Genomic DNA, 25,297 nt, shown 5'->3' on the forward strand with positions numbered 1-25,297 from the left:
GCAATATCTTCACTAAATAAAAACAGGCTGCCATTAAATTCCATCTGCTGTTGTATCAGGCAATTTGGGGACCCAAGCACTTGATTCCATGCATTTCCTCCATAAATATGTTGTTGGGTCTGCATTAAGGAACAACAGGGACCAAAGTGCTCCCTGTCAATGTTGGCCACACACACTTGCAGCAGCACACTACAGACACGTTCTAATTCAAAAACTGTTCTGCTCAAACAGTAGATGCAGGAGAAAACTCAAATTGCATTTTGGAGCTTCTGTCAGGGTACGTCAACCTATTCAATACTTCATTTCCCAACTGCATAATTAATTTCTGATTTTGATCATTTTGTTTAGGGGCTTTTTGTATTGATTTACTCATGTACCTTACCAGAATACTAGGAGGCAAAGAACAATTTTCAATGTAAAGTGATCTAACATCCTCCTTGAACTTTTAATACCACATTTATAACATGTATGGTCAACCAGGCTGAGACTCGATTCTGTTCAAAGGACTGCTGTCTTTCCAAATCTTACAGTCTGTAAGAAAAGATAAAAACTCTTCTTAATATCTTAATCACTTATGTTCTGGAAACCTCTGAGACATTAGTTACAGCATGAAGAGAAAACATGATATGGACTGATGTATTTGGAGACCAGTGATGCCTATTGTTCACAGCATGATGTTTAAATTCTTTGGATGCTTTTAACTTTGCTAAACATACACAGAAAATCAAGATGTTACATAGTTGTTTAAATGGCAAAATCTGTATGGCAAAGCTTTTGCTAATGCTGTCAACACATAGAATTTGTAATATGCTCTAAGTACCAAACACATCCAGTGACAGTGAAGACTCAGCATGAAGGAAACAAACAGAGGATTACACAGAAGATACAATAAATAAAAGAAAATCCTTCCAATTAAGGACTTTTTTTTTTTTTCCAAGCTCTCTAGTACATCTACTAGCTTTGTGTCTATAACTGGAATTGCTGCTAGAGTATGCTGATAGCTGATTTTGTGAAGCAGAAGTTAAGAATTTTAGACCACGGAAACTGAAAGAATTTAAATTTCAAATCAAGACATGATGAAATATTGAAATATTTCAGATAATGTGACATTGACAGATTAAGTTAAATAAATCATTTAATAAGGTCTGTGATTAATTAAATTTCTAATTAAATTAATTAGAGTAATGGATACTATTAATCCCTCCATTCCGTCCAATTAAAGAATAAAGCAGTCTCATGCGTTTGCATACAAAGTGCCTTACTGAAGTGAGTTTTAACAATACAGCTAAGCCGAATGCTAGGATCAGTCAGAACTCTAGGACTTTGCAATGATTATTCAGTCAGAAAAAAAAAAGTCAGAAAACTCACCTGCTTGGAATTTTTGAGGCAAATGTAATATTGCCCAAATAAATGGTGTTTGCTCACTGTTACCTGTGTTTCTTTTGGAGTGTTTAATACTCCACAGATGAGATTCCTGTTAGCAAATCCTTCCTTTGCCAAGCATTCACTTCTAAAAGACAAGCTCATGGAACTTTGTACAACATGTTAACAGGAAAAACATAAATCCTTCATCTTTGTTTCTTCCTCGTTAGGAAATACTCATGAAGACTTTGGGGAAAAAAATAAGATTTAACATCGTTGTATTTATTAGGTTCCGAAACAATACACATTCACATCCTTTTGAATACAGTACATTTGGCACAGTAATAATGTTTACGATGAAATAACGCTAATGAATGGCAAGAGATTCAAATTACATCCATAAGAAAAAAAATTCTGTACAAATAAATCCTCACAATAAAAAAAACCTCCCCACCCTCCCCCCCAACTGAATACATTTTATATTTAGCCAGAACTTTTCTGCACATAATTTAAAAAGAGGTAATTTTTAAGCCTTTTTTGGAGATAATTATTTTTCACCCTATGGAGAAAAATGTTTTTCTTTTTTTTTTTTTTTTTAATAAAGTCTATTTGGGAGGAAAAACAAGAAGCAATGGATTCTTTATAATCATTATTATTATTAATAATCTTTTTGGCATTTTGCACTCATTTTACAAAGAAGGAACAGGAAAGATTTTACAGAATAGGCAGAAACGTAAATGTCCATTTTTAAGAATTATTTTTAAAAAATGTTCAAGGTAACAGACAAACCTTCTGATGTAAACCCAATGCAGAGGATCTAACTATTTATATTGAAGAAATATCTGCCCATGCAAAAGTTTTGATCTCCTTGACTTTTCTCTTAGCATCCTACCAAATAATGCAGGTGCCGAGGCCTCTTAAGTACAAACATTTGCTAATTATCTTTGCGTTAGAAATGGAAATATAGCTTACTTACAAAAGCTTTATGGGATGCTTTTATTCCTTCAAAATAAATGCTCATAGTTTTAGGTAAAGGCCTCTTGTTGTACAAACAGTAGTGCACTATCCAATAACTTGCCTTCCTAGCCAGTCTGCTCACCTATGGAAAGGAATGCTTCAGCATTGTGATCAGTTCTTGCCTGGATGTCAAAAGCTAATTGTGATGAGAAATAAACAGAGCCAGTAGTGAGACACGAATTGATGGGCAGTTCTACAATATATTTCTAAAAGAGAAAGAAATTTAAACATTGAGATGATGCAATCATTAAGATGTTTCTGTGCTGGTACTCAGCTCCAGAAGCTAGTCTTTTCCCAGTACAAAAGATTACTGAAGATAAATTAAATTAAACTAAAGGCTTGATCCATTATTACACCTGTAGGCCAGACAACACATTAATTGATATATCATAATATTTAATATTTTGAAATCATCATAAGAATATATATAATAATTACACCTGAGTTTTAAAAACAAAACAAAATGGAACTGAATGTTGTCATCAGTAACAGGCTATGAGCAGCCAGACGTAAAACTGACACAAACTAACTCATCTGCTTGAGACCAAGATTATCTCTTAAAGCCAATGATTCACACTTTGTCCACCACAATTTGTAACGTTCCTTCTCTTTCTTAGCTCTATCATATCATAATAGAGTTGAAGAGAACTATACAGGAGATTTAGTATAGCTTAATATATGTCTACATCTTTTTATAACAAAAACCTCATCTCTCTGACAGTAACTTGAACCAATACACATACAAGAGTATTGCACATGGACATTATTATAATTATTCTTTCATAGACTAACATTTTAATAGTATGCCTGAACATGCAGCAGTTGATACCTCTATATTCAATGAATTCCACAGGCCTTGCAGCAAACACTATATACAAAATCTCACCTGTACAAAAGGCAAAAAAGCTTCTTTAGTGCCACTTTGCCAATCACAAGTATATATATTTTGTGCAGCTGGAAATCCATGTGCAACAATTAAAATGGATTCCAATGACCGCTCACTCAGTCCAGTAAAATATATAATAAAATGACCTCAGCGATACATGTACACAAAAAAAAAAAAAAAAAGAATAACAAACCCCCCCCAAACAAACCAAACAAAAGAAACAAAACAAAACAAAAACCACAGGGTACTCCTGGAAATATAAGTACATAACACTGTTAGCATATCTACAGGAGGTAACTTCACATTAGTAATATTGTCCACATGAGTTACCATTTCAATTAATACACAAAAAAAATCAATTTACAACTTTCAATAATGTCAGTTTGTGAATGTTTGATCTTCAGTTTTTCAACACACTTCCACATAATGCATGTATAGCCTTATTTTGTGTCTTCTAAAAGTAGATTTCTTTTAGATTTTAAACATAGAAACAACAAACACAGTAGTATTATGGTTTTGTAAAAGTGTGCAAAAGTAACACACTGCTGACAAAATAAATATAAATAAGAAATTATTTATCAACTTAGCTACAATGGAAAAGGCAAATTTATAATGTTTATAATTAACTTTTAATGTAAAATTAATTGTAAACATTTGCAAGCTTGCCATCACATTAATGGTTCATTTAAATGGATATTCAATTTAGTAACATGGATAGTATACCCAATTGCCTGAAAAACTGTAAAATGCCTATAAATAGCTGTGATAAAGTACTATAGGCTTTTTATTCCTTAGCCCTTTAATATCCATCTAAATAGTAACTATTTCCTGCTTTAAATAAATTTTCATTTATCTTCATGACTCTTCTTATTCCTAAATCTTTTCCCTAAATTTTACGAGGAACTTCATCAAAAACCTTAATTGATGTGCTGCTTCTTCTGGACAGCTTTATTTCACGTTTGTACCTCACTGCAATAAGACATTCATAACTGAGGACTACACCTCCAAGAAGGCCGACTTCTTTGCATCCCGAAGAGCAATATATTACTTATTTGTTCCACATTTGAGTACGGATCTCACCGTAACCACTGGTACAGAAGAAACAGTTTCAACCTCTTAGCTTAAATGCATATGACAATTACATGACATGGTCTGTTAAATCGCTTTTAATCGCCGAGCTCCATTTTCCATGCAAAAGATGCAACTCTGTCCTCTGGGGAAATCTTAGGAATAAAAGAAAAGTTGCAAATGTACGGCAGTGTGTTACATCTACAATTTCTGATACAAAATTGTTTTGCATTGCTTTGTGAGACAGAAATTAAGAGTGCTTTCATGTCAGAAGATTAAAGAAAAAAAAACAATAAATATATACTTAAATCAGGGATATGGGCTCAGGGTAAGAGAAGTAGTTCTTGATCTACTGAGTTTCAGTAATTTGACGATCTCTTCAGAATCACTTCTTGCAGCATCATTCATCTGTCAGCCTAACGTTGTCTATGGCAGTAGCTCTTCTCCAAAATATGAGAACCCTTTAAATTCTTCTTGATTGATTTGTTTTATAATTGTCTCATCCACTAGCGTTAATACTGGTTCTTCTCGTGTAAAGTCTTGATCAAAGTTATTTACATCCCTTTTGGTTTTCTAAGAAGAAAAATACAAATAATGTGAATGGTAAAATAGCATAATAAAATAACAGGTCCTGCTTCCCCCATCCCCAAAAGGTTGAATTTTCTGGAATGATTGAAATAAAAGAGGAGCTACTTGGCACAAAGAATAACAGACATATGAGAGAAGCTACAGGAGCAAATACTGTAAATGAGTTCAGGAGAGGCCACAGAAGCAGTACTATAAATGAATTCCCAGAGACTCGCTGGTCTCTGACAGGCGAAGGAATAGCAGTATGATGATAAAGCAGGAAGCTGAGATCAGGACTAACTTAAAGGCTTTGGCATAGTAGGTGGTATGGCAGTTTCATCTTAGATTTGTACATAACAATTTCTCATTTGAGAGGCACAGAGTGAATTTGATTTCCCCACAATATACCCTACTGTTTCAACTCTAAGCTGTTTCTTTGCGTCTGTCTACACCTGGCTTTAAAATTAGGTCACACCAGATCTCAGTCCAAAATCCTTGAACTCAACATTGGCAACTCAGATTTCTTAATGCAGCCCAATGTCATTCAGAGCAGAATGGCAAAGTGTGAAAGTCTGGCTCCAGAGAAATCCATCTTGGAGCTCTCCTTTGTTTCAATGGCACCAGGACTTCTCCGCTGAAGACTAAAGCACCTCAGTATTTCAGTGAAGTTGGCCTAACAAGGTGCAATTGTACATGTTCTGGTTGTGATAAAATGTATTAACTAGAGACAGAATTGAGAAGGCCAGCTCATTTTCCTTAGGGCGCTCACGACAGTGACTATCCGTAACCACTTAGGTGTAAAGAACAGCAGGATACAGGGGAAAATGTTCCTCAAGGCCATTCTCCTGACACCTGCACTGTTTGTGCTTTCCATGTTAGCAGCGTATTTCAGACACGTACAGGTTCAGGGAATTGGAATAAACATTTTCCTTTCTCCTTTTTTGTGTCTCTTTTCTCTGAAACTTAATGGAGGCACGCTGGCACTCTAAAAAAACGTCTTTGTATCCATCCTACACATTTGGGGTAAATATGATACCAGAAATACAATGGCTATTTGACTTGCAAAGTTAAATGATAAACTCATGAAGTGGTACATCATAAATAAGTACATTGATGAATTCTAAATGGATTACAGGCCTTCTTTCAATGCAGATACATTTTGCTATATAATACGTATATATATATATATATATACATACATATATTACTGTATTTTCTTCATCAGCTCCACTAAGGCATTAAAAATATAACAACTATCATATATGTTGTTTGTAAGAACTTTATAGATACAGAAAAAAAGGTCTATATAAATGCAAGAGACTCTGTCAGTTGTAAACCAAGTATATTTTTAAGTACAGGCAACCAAAAATATACATTCTCTATCTACAGAATTTCACTAAAAGGAAAGGAATATGGAGTTAACTATATATAACCATATAACCATGGTTATATATGTTTATATTGTTTACATTTGTAATTGCTTTGTACAGAAAGACTGCACATAAAGCGTATGTGACCTATACATTCTAAACTGCATAAAGAGTAAGGGACACAGATCAGGGCTTTGGCTTTTTTTTCCTAGTCATTTGGGCAAATACTGCAAAATAAGAATGAAATTTCACAGGAATTTTGAAATATATTACATTTTAACTATGTCTATATTCTTCCTTTTCCCCATGTCCTACCGTAGTATTTTCACGCATACAATGAATTTGCTACAAGAATGGCCACTAAAGCAGAAGGAGGTAAGTGAACATTTGTAGAAAGCAGAATTCAAAATCAGAACTATAGCTATGTTCAGGAGAAACCTACCTATACTGACACATGCTTATACCACTAGCTATCGAGGGCAAATAAGCTCTACACTAGCTGAGAATAAATGCATACCAAATAGTTTTCAGTTTTTCATACTGATCATATTTGGAAAAGTGTTATTTGCTTTCGGAATCTAAAAAAATAAGATGGTAAACTCTTCAGATCCTGTAATAGCTACTTTTTTTTCCAGAAAACCATTGCTGAAATTTGTAAAGGTGTTAGGTCAAAAGAGTGAGGATGAACACTTCTGAAAAAAAAACTAAATCCCATTGATTACAAATAATTGCACTTCCAATAGAACTGTGAATCCCAAACACTTCTGAAACAACGAAGAAAGGTATTCACTTAGATTTGAAAGCCTAGCATTTCTTCAAGTCTGCCTTCAAGAAAAAGATAAAAGTTTTAACTTTCTTAGACTTCGAAGAAATCCCCTGTCTTTTTGGAAGCATAGATATAAATCACCCAGTTTATTAACAGGCCAAGTATGGAGCAACCTGAGATTGCAAGGATATGCTAGCAAGCCTCTAACTAACCAATTGATCAAGTGAGATTAAATAAACCACAGGGCACAAAAGTGAATGGATTAAGCCATAAAATTCAAAAGGTAGAGGTCATAACAAGTGCCTCTTTTCAACAGAAAGATTTATTTGAGAAATCCTCCTTAGCAACTTAGTCAGTTTCTTCCTGAAGCTATGGCTATTTTGCAAGGCAGCATCTCATAATACAGAACAGGTCTGGCCACATTTCTGCTACTATTGCTATTTTAATGTACTTGCTCTGTGAATACTCTGTAGGTCAACAGCATGACCAAAATATAGTTGTAGCATGAAGGCTCAGCATGAAGGTATGAAGGGCTGTGGCCGTCTCCTAGCAGAGAAGCTGAGAAAAGAAAGATGATCTGCAAGGTAAGGAGAGTAATACAAGGAAAACAGACTGTGGTTATTATCCAACTTTGAATATTAAACAACAACAACAAAAAAACAAAAACCTAAATCATGAAGAAAAGCAGAAAAATCTGTAGACTGGCTGACAAATGCATCACTAACAAAGCAGTAAGTAAATGGGTAGGGTTCTGTTTATTTAGCCTAAAGCTCCTGAGACTTTGGGACACGTTATTTTCATGTTTTCAAACAATTTTCCAGACTTCTCATTTCAGAAGACAGAAGAAACTGTGGTTACTAGGAAAAAAAGACGCCCCTCTCCCTCCCTCTCCAGGCTGTCCACTCAAACACAAAAAAAACTTGATTTGGCTTCAGATTCCTTTTTTTGTCGCTACCCAAACAAGTTGTGTTCAGCATGTGTCAGTGTTAAACAAGGGCAGGGGCACTGCAACTTCCCAACTGCTTTCAACAGTGGATGCCAAATTCCATGCTGCACTGAAACTGCCTTACTTCAGGCAGCATGTAGGCAATCACTCTCTATTTGACAAAGAGCAGCAGCAGCACCATGGCACTTTTAATGACTACAAATGATATGACTCCAATTTTATACCCCATATGAAAGACGGCTTCTCCACCAGTACAATGTCTCTGATAGTGAGAAGGAATAGTGACTCACTAACTCTTGTGCAGGAAATGTGCCAGCTAGTTGATCACTTACTATTTTTTTCTCCAGCAGCATGAACGCTTCATAGGTCTCCCATCTAAGCACTGACCTAGTGTGTGACCTGCTTATCCTGGTAGATATGATGAGCCTGCTTCACATGGCTGATACTATCTGTTCAGATCAAACACTTCTGCCACAGGAATAGAACATCTTGAATTAATAAATATTAACATGGCCTCATCACATTAACATAATCTCATCAAAGATGACATTTTAAAATAAAAGTCATGTTTTATTCTATTCTCAGATTACAACTTCTGTTCAAAGAGCCAAAGCTACTGGAACTTTTAAGAGACTCTCTTCATAAAACACCATTTAATCAGCTTTCACAGTTGGCCAGTACAGATTTGGACAAAGAATGTAATTTTATGAGCAAAAATTCTTTTTTTTTTTCTTAAATCTCTTCATGTAATTATTAAAAGACTAAAAGGAACTTCATATGCTATTAATAAGCACACATCAAACAGTGGTTAATGTTCTCTACCATTTCAATGAAAAGTTAATTTTCTACCTGCAGTCACAGACTCAAGTTAAAAAAACAAACAAACAAAAAACCCAACAACAACAACTCCAAAACATGCTTAAAAAGTCAAGGATTACCATCCTTGTCTGTTAATGACTACTAAAAGATACTATATGAATTGCCAACAGAGAAGAAAGAAATCCAAGTTGATGTTCTTATCATCAAAAACACATCAAGAAGGCTGGAACTTGGCATTAATTTCATTACACTTCTGAAGCAAACGTGAATGAGAGGAGCCACTGGAACTGAAACACCACAGAACTCCTTGCAAGAAGGCACTTGGCAGAAGTGGTCCAAACCAGGGAACTTGGCAAAGCTTGGGCACCTCCTCAGTTGTGCTGTGAGGCCAAGAGGCTTGGTGGATTCTGATGCCTAACAAGGATTAAATTAATTCTACAGCTTGGAGGCATTAAGAAGCATCTGTCTCTACTTCATTATTTCTTTTTGTTTCATTTTCAGAAAATCACTGAAACTCTTACTATTGTTTTGAAAACTCAGTGACTCCCCTAAACTGGGTGGGAATTGTCTAGCAGGTTCAAAGGCTATTCAGACCAGATGAAAGAAAGATGGAGGTGGGGACTAGAAAACAATAGTGCCACAAAATCTTATTTTTGTAGCAAAATCAGACTAAAATATAAATTCACATGATGCTGTTTAAGTATAACTGTAGGAATCCTCTTTAAAGCAATTAATAGGTTTCAGTTCAGTTTAGTAGAATGAGGAGCTAATCCAGAACAGACAGCTAATACTGGCTGGCTGAGGCCAGGAATGATCATTATAATAACAAACTAATGTGTTACTAGAAAAACTTTGTTATATTTTTCAGTAAGTGGACCTTTTGACACAAAACATGTACAAAGGTCATGATTTTCAGTCTGAGATACTGTCAGCACTGTAGTACAGATACAGATCGGACCTTGCATATCACTGAATGAAACATTTTAAGTTTACTCCACTGCCGTTTTCTATCAACAGTGGCACTTGACTCCTCGTCATATATTTTCAAGCTCACAGTGAAATTCTGGAGTTTGTCATTCTTTTGGGGAGCTTCATCGGAGAGCCCTTCCAGAGCTGTACATGGTGGTATCAGCAGCATATCAAACACACCACAGGAACGTTAAATCTGGGCAGGAAGCTGCTACAGCTTTCAGTGTGCAGTTGCAGGGGCATGGGACAGCAATGCAGCATGAACAGGATATGCAGCAAGAGTTGCAGGAGTTAGATGGTATCATTTAATTTTACCCAGAATTTTGCTTCAATAAGAAATAAGTGGTTCCCAGGTTCGACCCAATATCATCAAGACGACATACTTAGATTGGGATGATCAGCATTTGAGTATTTTGTATTTACCTTGTTCCTGACAAGATTTTCAGAATATTTTGTTCAAGACAAATGGAAACTAAAGACATCAAACAAACCGGTTTGAAGCACAAGGTTATGTGGCTAACCTCACATATCACCATCTTCTCATTCACCTCTCTCTCTATTGTGATAAGAAAAACCGCAACACAGGCGGAGATCACTTTGCACCAATGAGTGGATCTCTCTTCATAAAGGTGCAGTAGTATCTAATGAGTCGAGAACAACTGTAATGAGCACTCACTTTCACACATGACTCACTGTGCGCGTACAGAAATTCAGTAATGAATACTGTGAGAGAAACAGACTGAGAAGCAAAATACTTCAGGCTTGTCTTTCTATTTATCACGTTGATACCTCTTCTCAGTGTTTGCATGCACAGAGAGGCTGTACCAGTATTATAAGCATTTCCTAGAATATCTTATTCCAGAACATATGAAACATAAGTTATCAGAGTACAAGTTCGTATTTTTTTCAGTATATTAATTGCTCTATTCACCTGAGGAAGAGTTACAACGGATCAAACATAAACTGCAGTGCATCAACTAAAGGCTATGATGATAACAAGGGTTTTGAATCCATGTAGTTTTTACAAGTATACCAACATTCATTACTTCCAAGTGGAGGCTGAAATTTTGTGCTCTTAGGTTATTTATTCTTTCATTAGATGTGAAGGACACCAAATTAAGAGAAAGAAATTGATTTAAAAAGATATTCACTAAAGATTTTAATAGATAGCGAAACCGTATTTTGAAAAGCATGGCAACCTATGCAGGCTGTAATCAAATCTGTTATCAAAATATACAGAAATTTAATAAACACCAACCTAATTCACAGAACTATGAATTTTAAAAGGAATTGTTTGTGATCCAGTAAACTGAAACCACCTTTGTACCGAAACAGTATGTATCTTTCCTAGGAATGTAAAATGGGTCAGGTAGGAAGGAAGAACAACCTAAACAATCAGGGGATACAAACATTTAATGATTACGTGGCCAGGATGCCAGCCTTACTGTTTTACTTTTGCAAAGCCCTTCTCCTATTCTACACCCCCACAACACAACAGCAAAACAAACAGCAAAGCAAACAAAATCAAAGCTCTGCAAGTTCGCTGACAATCAGCCTGTGCTCACAGTCTGGGCAACGAACCTCACCCAAAAGAAGGTGCTGTAAAACCATTGTTCCCTATGGCTATACTTGGGTTTTTGCACAGCTGAGCATGCAGCACTACATATGTATGTAACCTGTCCTGCTCATAGCCTGATTGCTAAAGCACAACACTTGCCTCTGTGCGAAACACCAATGGAGACACAATTCACAGGAGCTGCAGGGGAGGCCAGCACTATATTTTCCTGCCCATGGTTAGTCCTTTACCACCAAGATGCATCTTGTCCATCTTATCTGAGCTTGTTTCCATAGGACTTAATCTTGACATAACTACCACACAAAAGATATGCTATGGTAAAATATATGTCTTTTTTAGAGTGAAGAAAGTTGCAGGGGAAGACTGCTATCTTTTGGATTTCTATGCTATATTTTTTCCTTATGGTAAGCTTTTAGAGGGTTCAGCTACATAGGAAAATATTTTCTTTGTGGGATTGGGAAGGAATAGGAGAAGAGAAAGAAATGGAACTGTATTCAAATGCCCTTCATCTGCACAATACAATTCCTATTGTAAATTTTACGATCCACTCTGCAGAGCAGGTTTTATATGGGTGCCTCTCTAATTCATATCTTATTGGCAAGCTTCCACTGGTATCCCTCAGCTGTTCTAAGGTCATGATCACTGAAAGTCACTTCCCCTCTTACATCATGGCACATATCCAAGATAGTTCATTTTTAGTTGTGTGCTCCTGAAATTGTATTTTAGCCATCGTTATTACAGTAGTCAGGCAGGTGCATCTGCCACATGCTAAAACACCTGCAAATCAAGCAACAAGATCTCCACTTAAGCATTCGGTAAATATCTAGACTGAGCTTTCCCCCTGTGCTGCATAATTTAAGTGTGTAACTCCTGGAGCATGCTGTTGGGAGGATCAGTACAAGGTCTGTGTTACAGACAAGCAACAAGCTCCCTTGTAACAACACAACAGCATAACAACAGGAAAGCAGCAGTTATTGAAGTGCTAGGATTCCTTACCATTTCAAAATGCCTTCCGTCCTGCTTTTTATGATAAGCTGCTTCAGTCCACCATCTGCATCTGCATATGCCAATGCAATTAAGTTTTGCACTACGATTCTGAGCTGTAAGCATGTACATCAACAAATTTTTGCTGCCCATTTCAGATGAACAGCCCACTAAGCTACCTTTGTTAACTTTATGCTTGCATTAGCTAACACAAAAGGTTCTGCACGAGAAATAAACCCAAAGCTAAAGCTCTTCATATACTCCATGTTCATCAGACTTCAGTTGTGAATGGGACAAGTCATGGATTGTCAGTCTTAGACAAGTCTACAATTTTTTTCTGATAAATTCCTCTCCACAGTCTGACGAAGAGCCAGATTCCACTGCTTCTTAAATTACCTCGTGTTTTACCATTAGCTTTCAAGGACAACAGAAACAGGCCCAACCCAGGAATATTGTTTACTATTATATTAATATAAAAATAAAATGCTTCTGTTTGAATGCTTAAGAATGTACTGTAAGTAGCTATGATAATACAATTTCACTTAATGCTTTATTTTCTGAAAATAGCAACAGAGACTAGAGCAGCCAAAAAGTGAAACAGAATCTGTCTTATTCTGGGGAAGACCAAAAGGAAAGCAGAAACACTCTGGCTGCTTCCACTCCATCCCAATGGGCAACACTTAAAAATGTGTATTTAACAGCTGGTTAAACGAACTTAATTATTCAGTATGAAAGGGTTTTAGTGTTATAAGACAAGGACTCAGCAAACCCAAACAAATACTGCTGGATCCCCAGTACAGAATCAAAAGAAGCATAATAAGAAGTTGTTTAACTTATAAATATTTGGGAACCTGCAGTAGCTTTCAAACTCCTGTTATTCTACTGTTATGATAATCACAGCTAAAAAACAGCTGCTGTAGGCGCTGATGCTGAAGAGAATAAGAAACAAAAAATAAGACGAACCAGATGAGCAAATTCTGGAAAAACAGCACCTTGTTAATCTGAGCAAACAATGCTGAAATCCCTTAAAAATACCAGCTCACTTACTCTTGATGTCTTTAGCTTGTGATACAAGCTGGACATAAGCTCCTCAAAAGGTATATACTTACATCCTGAGAGTATTTAGTAGTTGTGCAAAGATTCAAACTATTCAAAGTGCTTTGGAAACCAAGGTCTTTACTTTGTTGAGGGGAGAGGCAGAAGTGGGCCAGACTTCTCTGCCCTGCCCTTCCCAACTGCCCTACTAGGCCCACTGCTACAAGCTCCACTGCCGGCAGTTGTGGTACCATTGCTCATGTTTGCCTATTGCTAGCTAAACTGAGACGATGAACTTCATCACCCATCAACAGCCAATGTTTCTCTGTCAGTAGCAAAGTGGCTAACACTTGAACCAGTAGCAGGAAATTGGTATTTTTAGGAAACAGCTCACATTAAACATTCTAACAATACCCTGTGGCAGGGTCAGCGTGCAAAAAAAGTGTTGGACTCCAGCAGTTATGGCTGTTTGTTATGAAAAGGCTAACTCCTGGCAACCCACATCCATTCTTCTTTAGTTTTTCTAAAGAATTTATGTTAGCAGTTCTGAAAAATATAAAATCTTCCCTATTTCTAACCGTTCTTTGTACACCAGTGTTAATCGCCAGTGTCACTCTCAGGAGAAAGCCCACTGTTTTCCTGTGCCTGGGACACCTGCAGGGAAGTGGGGAATACATAATGTGCAATGTTTAACAATGGTACATGATTGTCTGAGGTCTCAGGATCCCTACCCGGTGTTTTGTCTAAGCAGTAACACTTCATGCAGAAGCATGCAGTATAGCCCCTTGCGTGCCCATCTGCTAAATGCTCATTGCCATGCACTGATGACTGTATGGAAATATATTATGGAACTGAAGGGACACCTCAAGGTTATTAGGCCTAAAAATTGACCTACCTTGACATTTTCCCCATATTGAAGGCCTTACCTTAAAGAGGGACATTCACACTGAAGCAAACTTGAAAAGAGAGAACATTTATACAAAAAGAAATTTACTTGGCCTGTAATTTCCTATGTTCCGTTTGGTGCTACTGAATGATACTGCATTTTACAGGGCTTCTTCCCCACAGTGTAAAGGCAAAGTCATAATTCTGCACTTATGACAATACAACCCACTGCCACCAAAAACAGAGGTGTGCCAAAAAAAAACCCACAAAAACAGTAACACGACTTCCCAAACAGCAGGTTAAAAATCCCTTGCTAAAAAATAAAAAATATCTTTGCCTGTTAGCAGTCATGTATGAAAACAGATCGGAAAACATGGGAAGATTTATAAGAGTCATGTTTCAGGCTAACGTATTTGGAAGTTTTCTCCAGAAATGCGGTCCCTCTTTAAGGATTCCAGCCATATCTCACAGTCAGCAGACAGCTGCTGCAGCAATTTAAACACACACCTGTCTCACTGAGCACATTTTTGGGAGCCATTCAGTGAGGCACCTACCTATTTAGGCAGGTGTGGCTTCTGCCTGTTTGCCTGTGCAAATAGGCCAGCTGATTTGTATTTGCTACTTATTACCCAATTTTCAAGCACTGCAGGCATCTGGCTAGTCATAAGTCATCAACGAAGGGCTGCTTAAATTTTGCCAGTTTTTCACTCATTTGGGGGAGAGGGAAAAGAAAATTACCAGTGCTCACTGACTCCAGTTTTATCACAATCATTGGCTGACCCTAGAATTTGGTTTAGGGGGCTGATTTTCAAACCTTTGCTGCAGTGCAAAATTGAAAGAGGACACATTGCTGGCATCCTTAAGTCAAGACTTAACAAGGGAGTTCAGGTTCACGAGGAAACTGCATACAGACAACGTGGCTCAGATAGCGATAACTAAGGGGGGAGGGATTTCAATAACAGATTATGGTTATTTTAGGGTTACAGGAGATAAGAGACATGCAGATTACTGAAGGAAATTTGAGACTGAAGATCAAGATGCAATCTGCTAACACTGAGGTCTGGTATAGCATAGAACACTCTTCCAAGGGAAGTGCCACACATTCGGTCAATTTAAATCCTGGCTGATCAGGAGCATTTGGATTTTCACACTTCTCAGTCATATTTCTTCACTGTCACTGAACTTTGCATTAAGCATGCTGAGATACTATTACCAGACAGTGGAAACTGAGGCATGAAAGGGTTAGGTGATGAATCCTGGGTCATGCCATGAGTTTCTAGAAAAGCTGTTAGCAGAACTTATGTATCTTGCACTTCTCAGATCTCTGGTTTTAGTTGCTAAACCAATCTTCTACCCCTAAGAAGTCAGAACTGAAGAAATTATGTACAAATGTTCAGAAAACATTCTCAGTGACACAATGACAGGAATGGAAGAGTCTGCAAAATGAAGAGAGTCAGATTAGATGAACTAAATGAGCCCATTTGGCAGCAGCAGACTTCATACTGCAAGATAAAATTCTGCAATAGACCATCTTGGCCATTTTCTCTCTAATGCTCTTGAAGAAAGTGAGTTTTTAAAATGTAAAACCAAGAAGTTGTGAATGCACAGAGAAAATTAAAATAATGTACTGTTCTGTGAAAGCTGTATTCACAGTGAATCATCGTAATGCAATTATTTTGTTAACTTTATCTTCATACAGCCACACTAAGAATGGATTGCCACAGGCACTGATAAAACCATTAGAGACGAAACTTTGGCTTAATTGCTAAAAAGAAATACATATGGCAAACATCTGTTTTACCAGCCTTTGTATTCCCTTCTGGTTCAAAGTTCTTCAGCTTTTTCATCTCAAGGATGGCTTAGTCAAAGTCTCAAATTTTCCCAACTATGACATTTACAACAGGATAGACAAAAAGGACAAGTCTTATTGCTTGCATGCATGTGTTTCAAGGGTTGGCAGAGAAAACAGCCTGAAAGGACAGGAGTGGGCAGGTGCTGAGACTGTCATTGCAGCCCTGTGTCTAACAGCTTCCCACAGCCTCATGGTTCCTCACAGCACACTGAGCCATTGTGACCAACAGTATAAAAAACATGAGAGTGATTTTATTGTGCTGGTCTCATTCTAAACAAACAAACAAACAAACAAAAACACAAGAAGAAACTGAGGCTCACATGAAGACAAATGAGTGAAAAATTTGGGGCAGTAGCATTCCTATATCTGTGGCAAGTGGGTCTGGGATATTAGTATCAACCTGTAGGCACCTGTGCAAACCTCTGTGTGACCTTCCCTTGCTGATGTTAGTGGCATGTCAACAAGCCAGGAGTTCAGCCTGTGCAGCCGTCCAGGCACAATAAAACAGAATTTCTTGCAGGAGATCTAAAATAATATGGAGAAGACTAAGGAAAAAACAAAATATGTCGAAATACGCTTTTGCCTCACTGTTTCAAATACAAGCTTTTCCATTGAGTAACAACATGGGACAATAAAATTTTATAAACACATTCAAGGTGAAGCAGTAATCTGTTTCACTCATTGTTTTTAATGCATGTTTTTTTATTTGTTATGGGATAGACTAAATCATCCCAGAATGTTGCTACACAAGAGCTACCACACTTACCACAATATCAGTGACTCTGGTAAGAAATTAATCAAAGGCACCCTTGTTTTCATTAGTAATATGGCAAATGTGCTTTGAAAAGGGAGATAATCTGATTTAACCAAGCCAGGAGCAGAGCCATGGAAACAAAGAGGGACGCAGAGCAGAGAATCACTGAATACTATCAAGGCCTTTGTGGTTCTTGGGCAACAAATTATGTTGGAAACCATAGCCTGGTGTTATGGCTAGTGATTTGGGAAATTTCGTTCTCTGAATTAAAATAATTCCAGGGAAATTTATGACCCCAAAATATCTCAACATAGGAATAAAGTGCCTTAAAGAGAGTTCTATCTTGTAATAATTACTTTGGAGAATGGATATCTTTTTGTATTAAAGCTATACTTATTTCTTCCATATGTAATTACAAATCCATGTCTACATTTAAAGCAGCAGGTAAGAATATTATTATTAAGAAAATTTCCAGACAGTCTGTGAAGACTAAGAATTAGGTTTTAAGAACAGAGGAAATCATCTGCAAAAGATACCATCAAAGTCACTGGAGCTCAGATGTAATAAATATCCTCTTCATATCTGTTCAAATATCTGCTTGATTTCTAACATACATGCCCCAGAGCTGTTACTTTTTCTATTGTAGCTTAACCTTTATAATAGCTCCACATGGGAGAAATCCTCGGTATAACAAACTATAATATATATAAAAAAAATAAATTAATTCTACCAGGTCAAAATCTCATAGTTCTGGATTTATGAAAAGAACAGCTGGTACATAATAGGCATCACAGTATATGGCATTTTCACCTCTTCATGTTCTCTTTTCCAAGTTAGCACGGTGAAGCAGCAGCCAAAGATCCTTCACAGATGGTTTTGGGGCCATCAAATCTTTTTCCATTGTCTCTACTACCTAGCACAACCTGGTGTTTCACTTCTGTCTCTGCGTAGCAATCTAACCATTTGTTTGAGTGCCCTGTCCTGGGCTCTCTTGCAAGCCTTCAGAAAACACAGTCAGGTTTTCAAGGACCTTTTGGACTTCAGTAATTTTCATTCCAAGGCTGAAGACAGTTAGGAAAGAAATTTCAGCTTCCAGAGCATCATTAGAATCACCATATCATTCCCAAACTAGAAGGATATCAATGGTATATTTCTGTTATAGTGAGGAATGTATTTGAATACATCGACAGCAAGAATGAGATTTAAAAATAACCCTCAAAAGTCTGACTAAGAAATAGCCATGCGGTATTTCTTCCAAATCCCCTTGAAAAATAGAAATTTCAGGCTGGAAAAGCTCAAGAGACATACCTGAACTATGGAGAAGCACAGGTTTACAGTAACATGTAATGTAGCTCCTCAGAAAACCTATTTTGGCGGAGCAAGGATTAAAAGTAAAAGAAGAGAAAGACTATTGTGCTAACTAACTATGGAACCCATGCATTTTTGGGATCAGTAGAGTAGCGAGGCAGAACTGAAGCAATGTTTGTTTCCACCCTGGCATCTCCATGACCTCCCTTGGCAGGTTATTCAGTTGCCTGATGGGACCTCAGTGTTTGACCATTTTCCCTAATGGCTTTAATTGTTTACTTTCAGGGTTTTACATTGTCCAGAACCCATTTGAAAAGACCCTATGTTTTAATTTTTTTAAAGTGTATATGACACAGTAATTATAAATTTCCCCCCTTAGTCATCTTAAATGTTGGTCAGAAAATAGATGAATACCTGTATAAACATACGCATTCTTGCATGAGTAAATTTTTACATGTGCATGCAAGTCCCAGTTTGAATGCACAAATGACTATATATGCATTGTATGCTTTCTTTCCTACACGTGTATACACTCATGCAAGAAATGTCTATTTTCTGACTAATCTGGCCTCTCTTCTCATAGCTATTTCCACAGACCTAGGCTCTCCTGAATATAAGATTAAATACATTTTTTGTATCCTCTTTTATAATTATAAATCACTTTTAGATAATCAACAGCCCTTTATCAATATTGAAAGATGTTAAAACTCCCAAAACATTCCAAACACAGCATTTCTTGTGTTTATTCCACAGTTAATCCATAGCTATGGAACTGTTGCAATTGTTAATCCAAATCACTGAAAATCATTGCTACTCCCACAACTGAATTTAGAGAGGAACCGTTTATGTAAATTTTAAGGTAGAATTTATTTAATTAGCTTTAAACTTCTTCACTTTTTTTTTTTTGGGGGGGGAGGAGGGGGCATTTTTTCAAAGTGAGTGCAATATCTTCTAGATTGCCAAATATCCAAAATCACCTTCTCAGCATTTACAAAGACATTCAAATTTACTTCTGTAGAATCCTTTACAATTTCTGAAGTTGCATAATTAATATTTATATTTGTGTGACCTTTCTGTCCAGGCTAGACATATATCACACCTTAATTTCCTACTAATAAATCATGAAATGTTAAGAGGACAAGCAAAAATTTTGGTATGATCTTCCTCAAAGATTTCTATACAACAAAAAAATCCAAACTGTTGCAAAATTTATAGCGCTGGTACAAAACCAGCTGATGAATCATAAACATAGTGTAACCATATAAAGTATGCCCTTTCGAAGTGCAGAAAAGTTATTAGTAAAATTGAAAGGACCAGGCCACCAGGGTTATAGATATCATAGAGACAGAGGACTGAAAACATGAAAATAATAGGGATGCCTGTAACACAGACTACATGCTATCTGAATTTACCTCCATAAAAATGGGTTAAGAAAATAGAAACCATACAGAACTACTAGACTGCAGAAATCAAATCTGGTAGAATATAGAAAATTGACATATACAATATGGAAATAGATAGTATAAAAATCCAACATTATAGAAGCAGCCTGAAGAAAAATGAAAAAAAAAAAAGTGTAAATAATGATGTATAAAATCATCCCAAAAATTATTAAAGAGCAAACAGCTGTTACTAAAATTTTACAATGGACTACTCTGAAATAATCTGAAATCACTACTAAAACTGAAATACCCGACTAATTTATCATTAAAGGAAACAGAAAAGTAGAGAAGGAACATAATAGCAGATATGAATAAAATAGGAATGGCTTTACAATATAATAGCAGTGAAAATACCAGAACGAGATAGAAGCTGCACTGAGAAGGTAGAAGACAAAGAATAAAAATGTCTGACATACTAAATCCCTCCTGACTTTTAAGAATTACCACAACAAGAATACCCATGAAAATAACAAGGGCCTTATAAAAATACCTCTTGTTAAAGTGAATGTGCATCTCTGATCATCAAAGGAAAACAGGCAATGAAGATGTGAGGAATCTGAGACTTACTAGATGTAGGCATTAAGTGAAAACTAATTTGAAATTGTACATTCTGGTTGATACCTGTATTACCAAAACACTGATAAATACTGAGCAAAGCAACAAAAAATATTATGAGATGAAAGGCCAAATTCTTACGAAAACAGGAAAAGAGCTAAACACATGCAACTCAGCTAAACAATGAATAAGGCTGTCTGGAGCTCTCTGAGGAACTTGACTGGACAGCAGTAGTCGGAGTATTAAACAGGCTTCAAATAGATACTAGCGGGGTTAATGTTGGGTTTACACTTCCTGCAGCAGTGCAAAGATTTGTAAATCAGCTCAGGCACAAGGTGCAATCCAGCCACACCTCCAGTGCAGACCTGGGCAGCAGGGTAAAACAGCCGGCATGCCCAGCTGGCTGGACCCTTTCCAGGAGAGGAGCTGGCTCAGGCTGCCCTGGGCCTGTAGTTCCTGCAGTACAAGGTTTCTGTTCTCCAAGAAATATATTAAACAAAATATTCCCATGATAACACTGTATCTTACTCCTCAAAATTACTCCTAGAAAGATATTTGTTAGGGCTAACTTTCACATCCAGTTGTCCGTCCTTTTGGGTTCTTCCTTCATAGCTACAGAGAGAGAGACACTTCTCCAAGAGTAGACTGAGAGGAATTACTTCAGGCTCCTGTTCCAGATGTTCCCTGCACAGGCAACCCCACTTTCACTGCCTACACATGGAACTTAGGGAAATGTATCTTGCCGAACTTAAAGTAAATGCATTAAATCTAACAGACTAATTCTGCAATGACAGAGGGGACTTTTTCATCTATAACTTTAAGTTAGTATTCAGTGTTGGAAACAAAGTTTCATTTTGCCTTTTTTAAAAAAAATAAAAAAATAAAATATTACCTTCACTATCTAAAGAAAGAAAGAAAGAAACAAGTACCATAACCATATTTACAGGCAAATCAAACATTATTATTAGGAATGTGCAAAGTCAAAAGATGCAAGGCAATCTCAAAGGATTTGTAATAAAATTATTCTCTGGTACTGTTCAAGTACAAAATTTACTGCACATATTCTCATCTGAAGAGCTGACATTTGGTGAACTGTAAGTGCACCATTTTTGAGTATTTTCATCCAGATGAAGAAAAGATTAAGAAAAGTATTTTTGTAGCATCTACATGTGGGACCACTATTTGTGTATTTCTGTCAGTTTAAAATACAAATACTTGATTATTACTTAGCAAAATGTAAATAAATCAACTTCTCTGATCATGATGTATATTTATTTCCCCCAGGAGACTGTTTTTTCAAGCATCTTCAGTTGAATACTGTTAATCAGAAATCTTTTCGTTTGCCTCTCACTACAAACCCCACGGACCACCAGCAATGAAGGATTTGCACCGAAAGTATATACCCAATCAAAGTCTTTTCTGATCAAGGTACCTTTGGGAGCACAGGAAAATAAATAAAACAGGGCCTTGAACTTTCTCATGATTTATGTGATTGAATATGGGCATCTTTCTGTGCACTGAATCTATTCTTGACACTTACCTTCACAGAAGAATTGACAAGGCAATCTTTTCCACTTGTTTTTTATGCTATTTAAACCCCCAAATGTTGCATCAAGGTATTTCAAGCCTCAGAAAAGCAAGAACTAGTTATGTAGTTATGCAAGTTATGCAAACTGCTACTTACAATCCGAGGTTTGAAGGGTGGCTTGATTTTCCTTTGTTCTAGAAGAACCCAGTCAATTTCCTTGAAAAACGGATGCTGCTTAATCGCATCTTCCCCGTTTTGTGATGCCACACAGCCAAGTCGCTTATTTGGATTTTTTGTCATGAACTACAGGGTGGGGGAGAGAGAGGAGGAAGAAGTTAAAACACGAATGACAATGGCTGGAAACCATTTACAGTTTAATTAGACATTAGAATTCCTAACGCCTACTTTTTAGAGACAGCCCCCTTTCAGAAGGTTATTTTTCCTGCAGGAGAAACAAGGAGGCCTCTCCAAATTTCAGAGGTTCCAGCCAAACCAGAAGATTCAGGGACCAAAGTGCAAGTTTCCTGTAGGAAGCTCTTTCAACTAATTTCTCACACCTCCTAATTCCACCTGGCTAGAAGTACTATAGGAGGAGATTCTCTTTCAGTATTTTTGCTTCCAGCTTTGGCCAAAAATACTAAAGGAAAGAAAGAAAATATTAAAACCTCCAGAGACAGTTTATAATAAATGTTTAGGATAACTCTTATTTTACCTCATTTGCGCTACCTTACCTACTAATTTTGGGGTCAGGGGCTACATATTATTCTTGCTGGTTTTTATTTTCTTTAGATATGTAGGTTGCGTATAGATACACTCCATTCAAGCGTACATGAAAGGCCCACGATTCCTCATGCACTTCTAGGATTTTATTCTCATATGAATGAGAACAGCATCTTCAGCTATGTGAATTACCAGAGTTCTGCCCATACATTTCAATAAATACATGGAGTGATCAGTAACAGCACAAAGTTTCCCTTGTGAAGCACCATGACATTACTTGCACCTTCCCTTTAATATTTAGTACAGGATAGTCAGTGACAGCAACTGGAACTAACTGATCTTGTGTGTGGAAATTTCTAAACTTCTCATTTTTAAACTCTTACTATTCCTTTCAGCAAAACTTGTGTAAGACATTGCCACCATCAAATAATGGCAACTGATTTTTTTTTTATTCTGCTCTATTATTTCTTCTTTCTTTTATTAGCAACTGCTCTACTTATATCCTAGTGCATGTGGACACAGAATTCTTGCAATTCAAGTAGGAATGAATGCTATTCCATACACATGCACACACACTACAGAATTACCTCAGACTTTCCTATGACTTCATAATCAGCCATTATTATAATTTTTTTTAAAATTATAGTATACAAATGAAACAAAATGTGATGAATGTTTAGTGAGTTTTTAACCTAAGTACTACATTATTCTACACATCTGTAGAAAAAAATAATTTAGCAAAAAAAAAAAAAATCACTAACACACCCTTGCTTTAATATTGCAGTTATTAGATGAGTAGCTACTGGAGCCCTTAAGATGGTTTTAGATAGCTAGATCAACTATCCACAGGAGAATACCACTGCTATCATTTTAAAGATATAATTCATATCAGTGAGATGATTCTTTCTGTAGTTCCTGCTATATGCATGCCATTCAGAAGATGACCCTTTGGTCTAGTGTTCAACTGTTCTGCAAGTTTTTTTTGCAAGTGGACAAGTCATATCTAAATTACAGGCCATATTTTCTATGGGCAGGAGAAACAAAGGTTTTGAAAGGATTACTACGCTTTGGTGAGGTCTCTTGGAAAACCACAAAATGCATTCCTACATTCCTCTGCTTTACTTCACCTCCAGGAGCCTCTGGTGACTGGGAGAGAGCAGGCCAAGAACCAGCAGCCACACACTTTGCAGAAGCAGAACATGGCAACTACAGGATATGCTTTTTGTACCACATAATCCAGGTAGCAAAGAAGTAAACTCTGATCCTAGTATCCTTCATGTTCTATCTTTGTTTTAAGCTGGAGGCAGGGAAAAATCAGAACATGTCCTTTTTAGAAGCCTGGGACATGAAAATATTACTAGATAATACAGTTTAGTACTGTACTTCATGAACTTGAAAGTTGACGATGAGGGAGAACAAATTTTAAGAACACTTAAAAAAATTATCATATGCAAATATGATACAGTAATCTCAGAATTCTGAAGTGAACATTGAATTCCATAAATTCTATCCCCTGTGATAAATATTGCTCTTTTTCACCTCTTATTTCTATTTCTGAAGCATAAGCTGACATTTACTTCCTGTTTATCAACAGCATCAACAACGATGCTACTGTCAGTGCACAGACAGCTGTTAACTGTACTGTGTTGACGAGACAGTTGCCAATGGGGCTTATTATACTTATTATAACACTTATGGCCACAGCCACAAGTGCTGCCTATACTAAGACAGGAATCTCCTTTTACAAAACGTGAGGCCTTTGAAGATAACTCCGACCAACTTAAATGACAACAGGACAAAAGGTTGCTGAGATAGCCATGTAACTTGGGGCCTGAATTAAAGATTACTAGGCTCCCAAAACTTAGCTTCTTAAAATAAGCATCAGTGCTTAAAAACAGTTCTGCCCCTGTACCCAGAGATCTGTGTCATCGGGATATGCAGGGAACACACATTGAAGACACAACCTCCCTCCATCACTTGCAAAGAAGCCCAGACCTAATTTCAATGAAGAATTGTTTTCTTTACCAGACAGGAAAGAATTTTAAATAGCAATTCCTGTCAATTCACAGAAAGAAGTCTAGTAAGATTCCTGGGACTTCATGGGATAAGCAACACTTACTTGTTGCTGCCTTGTAATACTGAGCTGTCGAATTATCCTTGTTTGTGTTTTGTTGGAAGTAATGGGAAAAGCGTTTCTTCAGAAAATAAGGAAACATTGTTACTTGATAATGAGAATGTCATGTTATTAAAATCTCCTTACATCTTCCCTGGAGGAGTGTAAAAATACACAGTTTCTAAAGAATAAAACTGTCTCAAAGCACAATGTGAGGAAACGAAGTGTTCCAAAGCTAATCCCTTGCTAGCATTCAGCAGTAAAATACATAGACGCCTCTTTCTTTCCTCTGTTTTTCCTGTTCTTCATTTAACAGAATGTGGACAAGGATCAGATGCAGAGCACAAGGTTTAAACATGTTTCACACCATAGCTACATAGGCAGCAGGTTGTTAAATGTAAGGAAATGCATTCTTTTCAAGGCATTAACTGTCAAAGTTCCATTAAACTCTATCAATTTATGCCAATCAAGACATTTTGCCCAATGAGGAGTAATCTCATATTATAGTGCAAATCTATTTAATGGATTCAACTCTCTTTTTAAGGTTTAAAATGGCATTAAAGATTAACTTTAGATAGAAAGATGTAAAAAATGGACTGCAGAAAAATATAAGCCACGATGCCTACTATTAACAGGTAGGCTCAGGAAAACAGCCTCATGAAAAATTATAGCTAAGAAACTAATGTTGAACATCCTTATACTTACATTCACAAAAATGCAGAGCATACACCTACAGCCCAGTTCTGTGTTTGCATTTGTGTGGGGTTAATGAATG

The 25,297-nt window shown here is 36.7% G+C and overlaps 1 protein-coding gene across 3 annotated transcripts in view; it reads right to left on the reverse strand.

The window, feature by feature from the left end:
• Positions 1-1,896: 1,896 nt before the first annotated feature.
• The window catches only part of PRKCE (protein kinase C epsilon), a 300,248-nt gene continuing 276,847 nt past the window's right edge, over positions 1,897-25,297 (reverse strand). For 2 of the 3 annotated variants that reach the window (XM_040551098.1, XM_040551101.1), the window contains exons 14-15: positions 21,846-21,992; positions 1,897-4,906 (exon numbers count right to left, since the gene is read on the reverse strand). In XM_040551098.1, coding sequence (XP_040407032.1) covers positions 4,760-4,906; positions 21,846-21,992 — 294 coding nt within the window. In that variant the 3' untranslated portion in view covers positions 1,897-4,759. Of the gene's footprint in view, positions 4,907-14,291; positions 14,322-21,845; positions 21,993-25,297 lie in introns of all 3 variants that reach the window. The other variant, XM_040551100.1, reaches the window with a different exon arrangement.

The sequence above is a fragment of the Cygnus olor genome, chromosome 3 (genome assembly GCF_009769625.2).
Source record: "Cygnus olor isolate bCygOlo1 chromosome 3, bCygOlo1.pri.v2, whole genome shotgun sequence".
NCBI classification, from domain to species: domain Eukaryota; kingdom Metazoa; phylum Chordata; class Aves; order Anseriformes; family Anatidae; genus Cygnus; species Cygnus olor.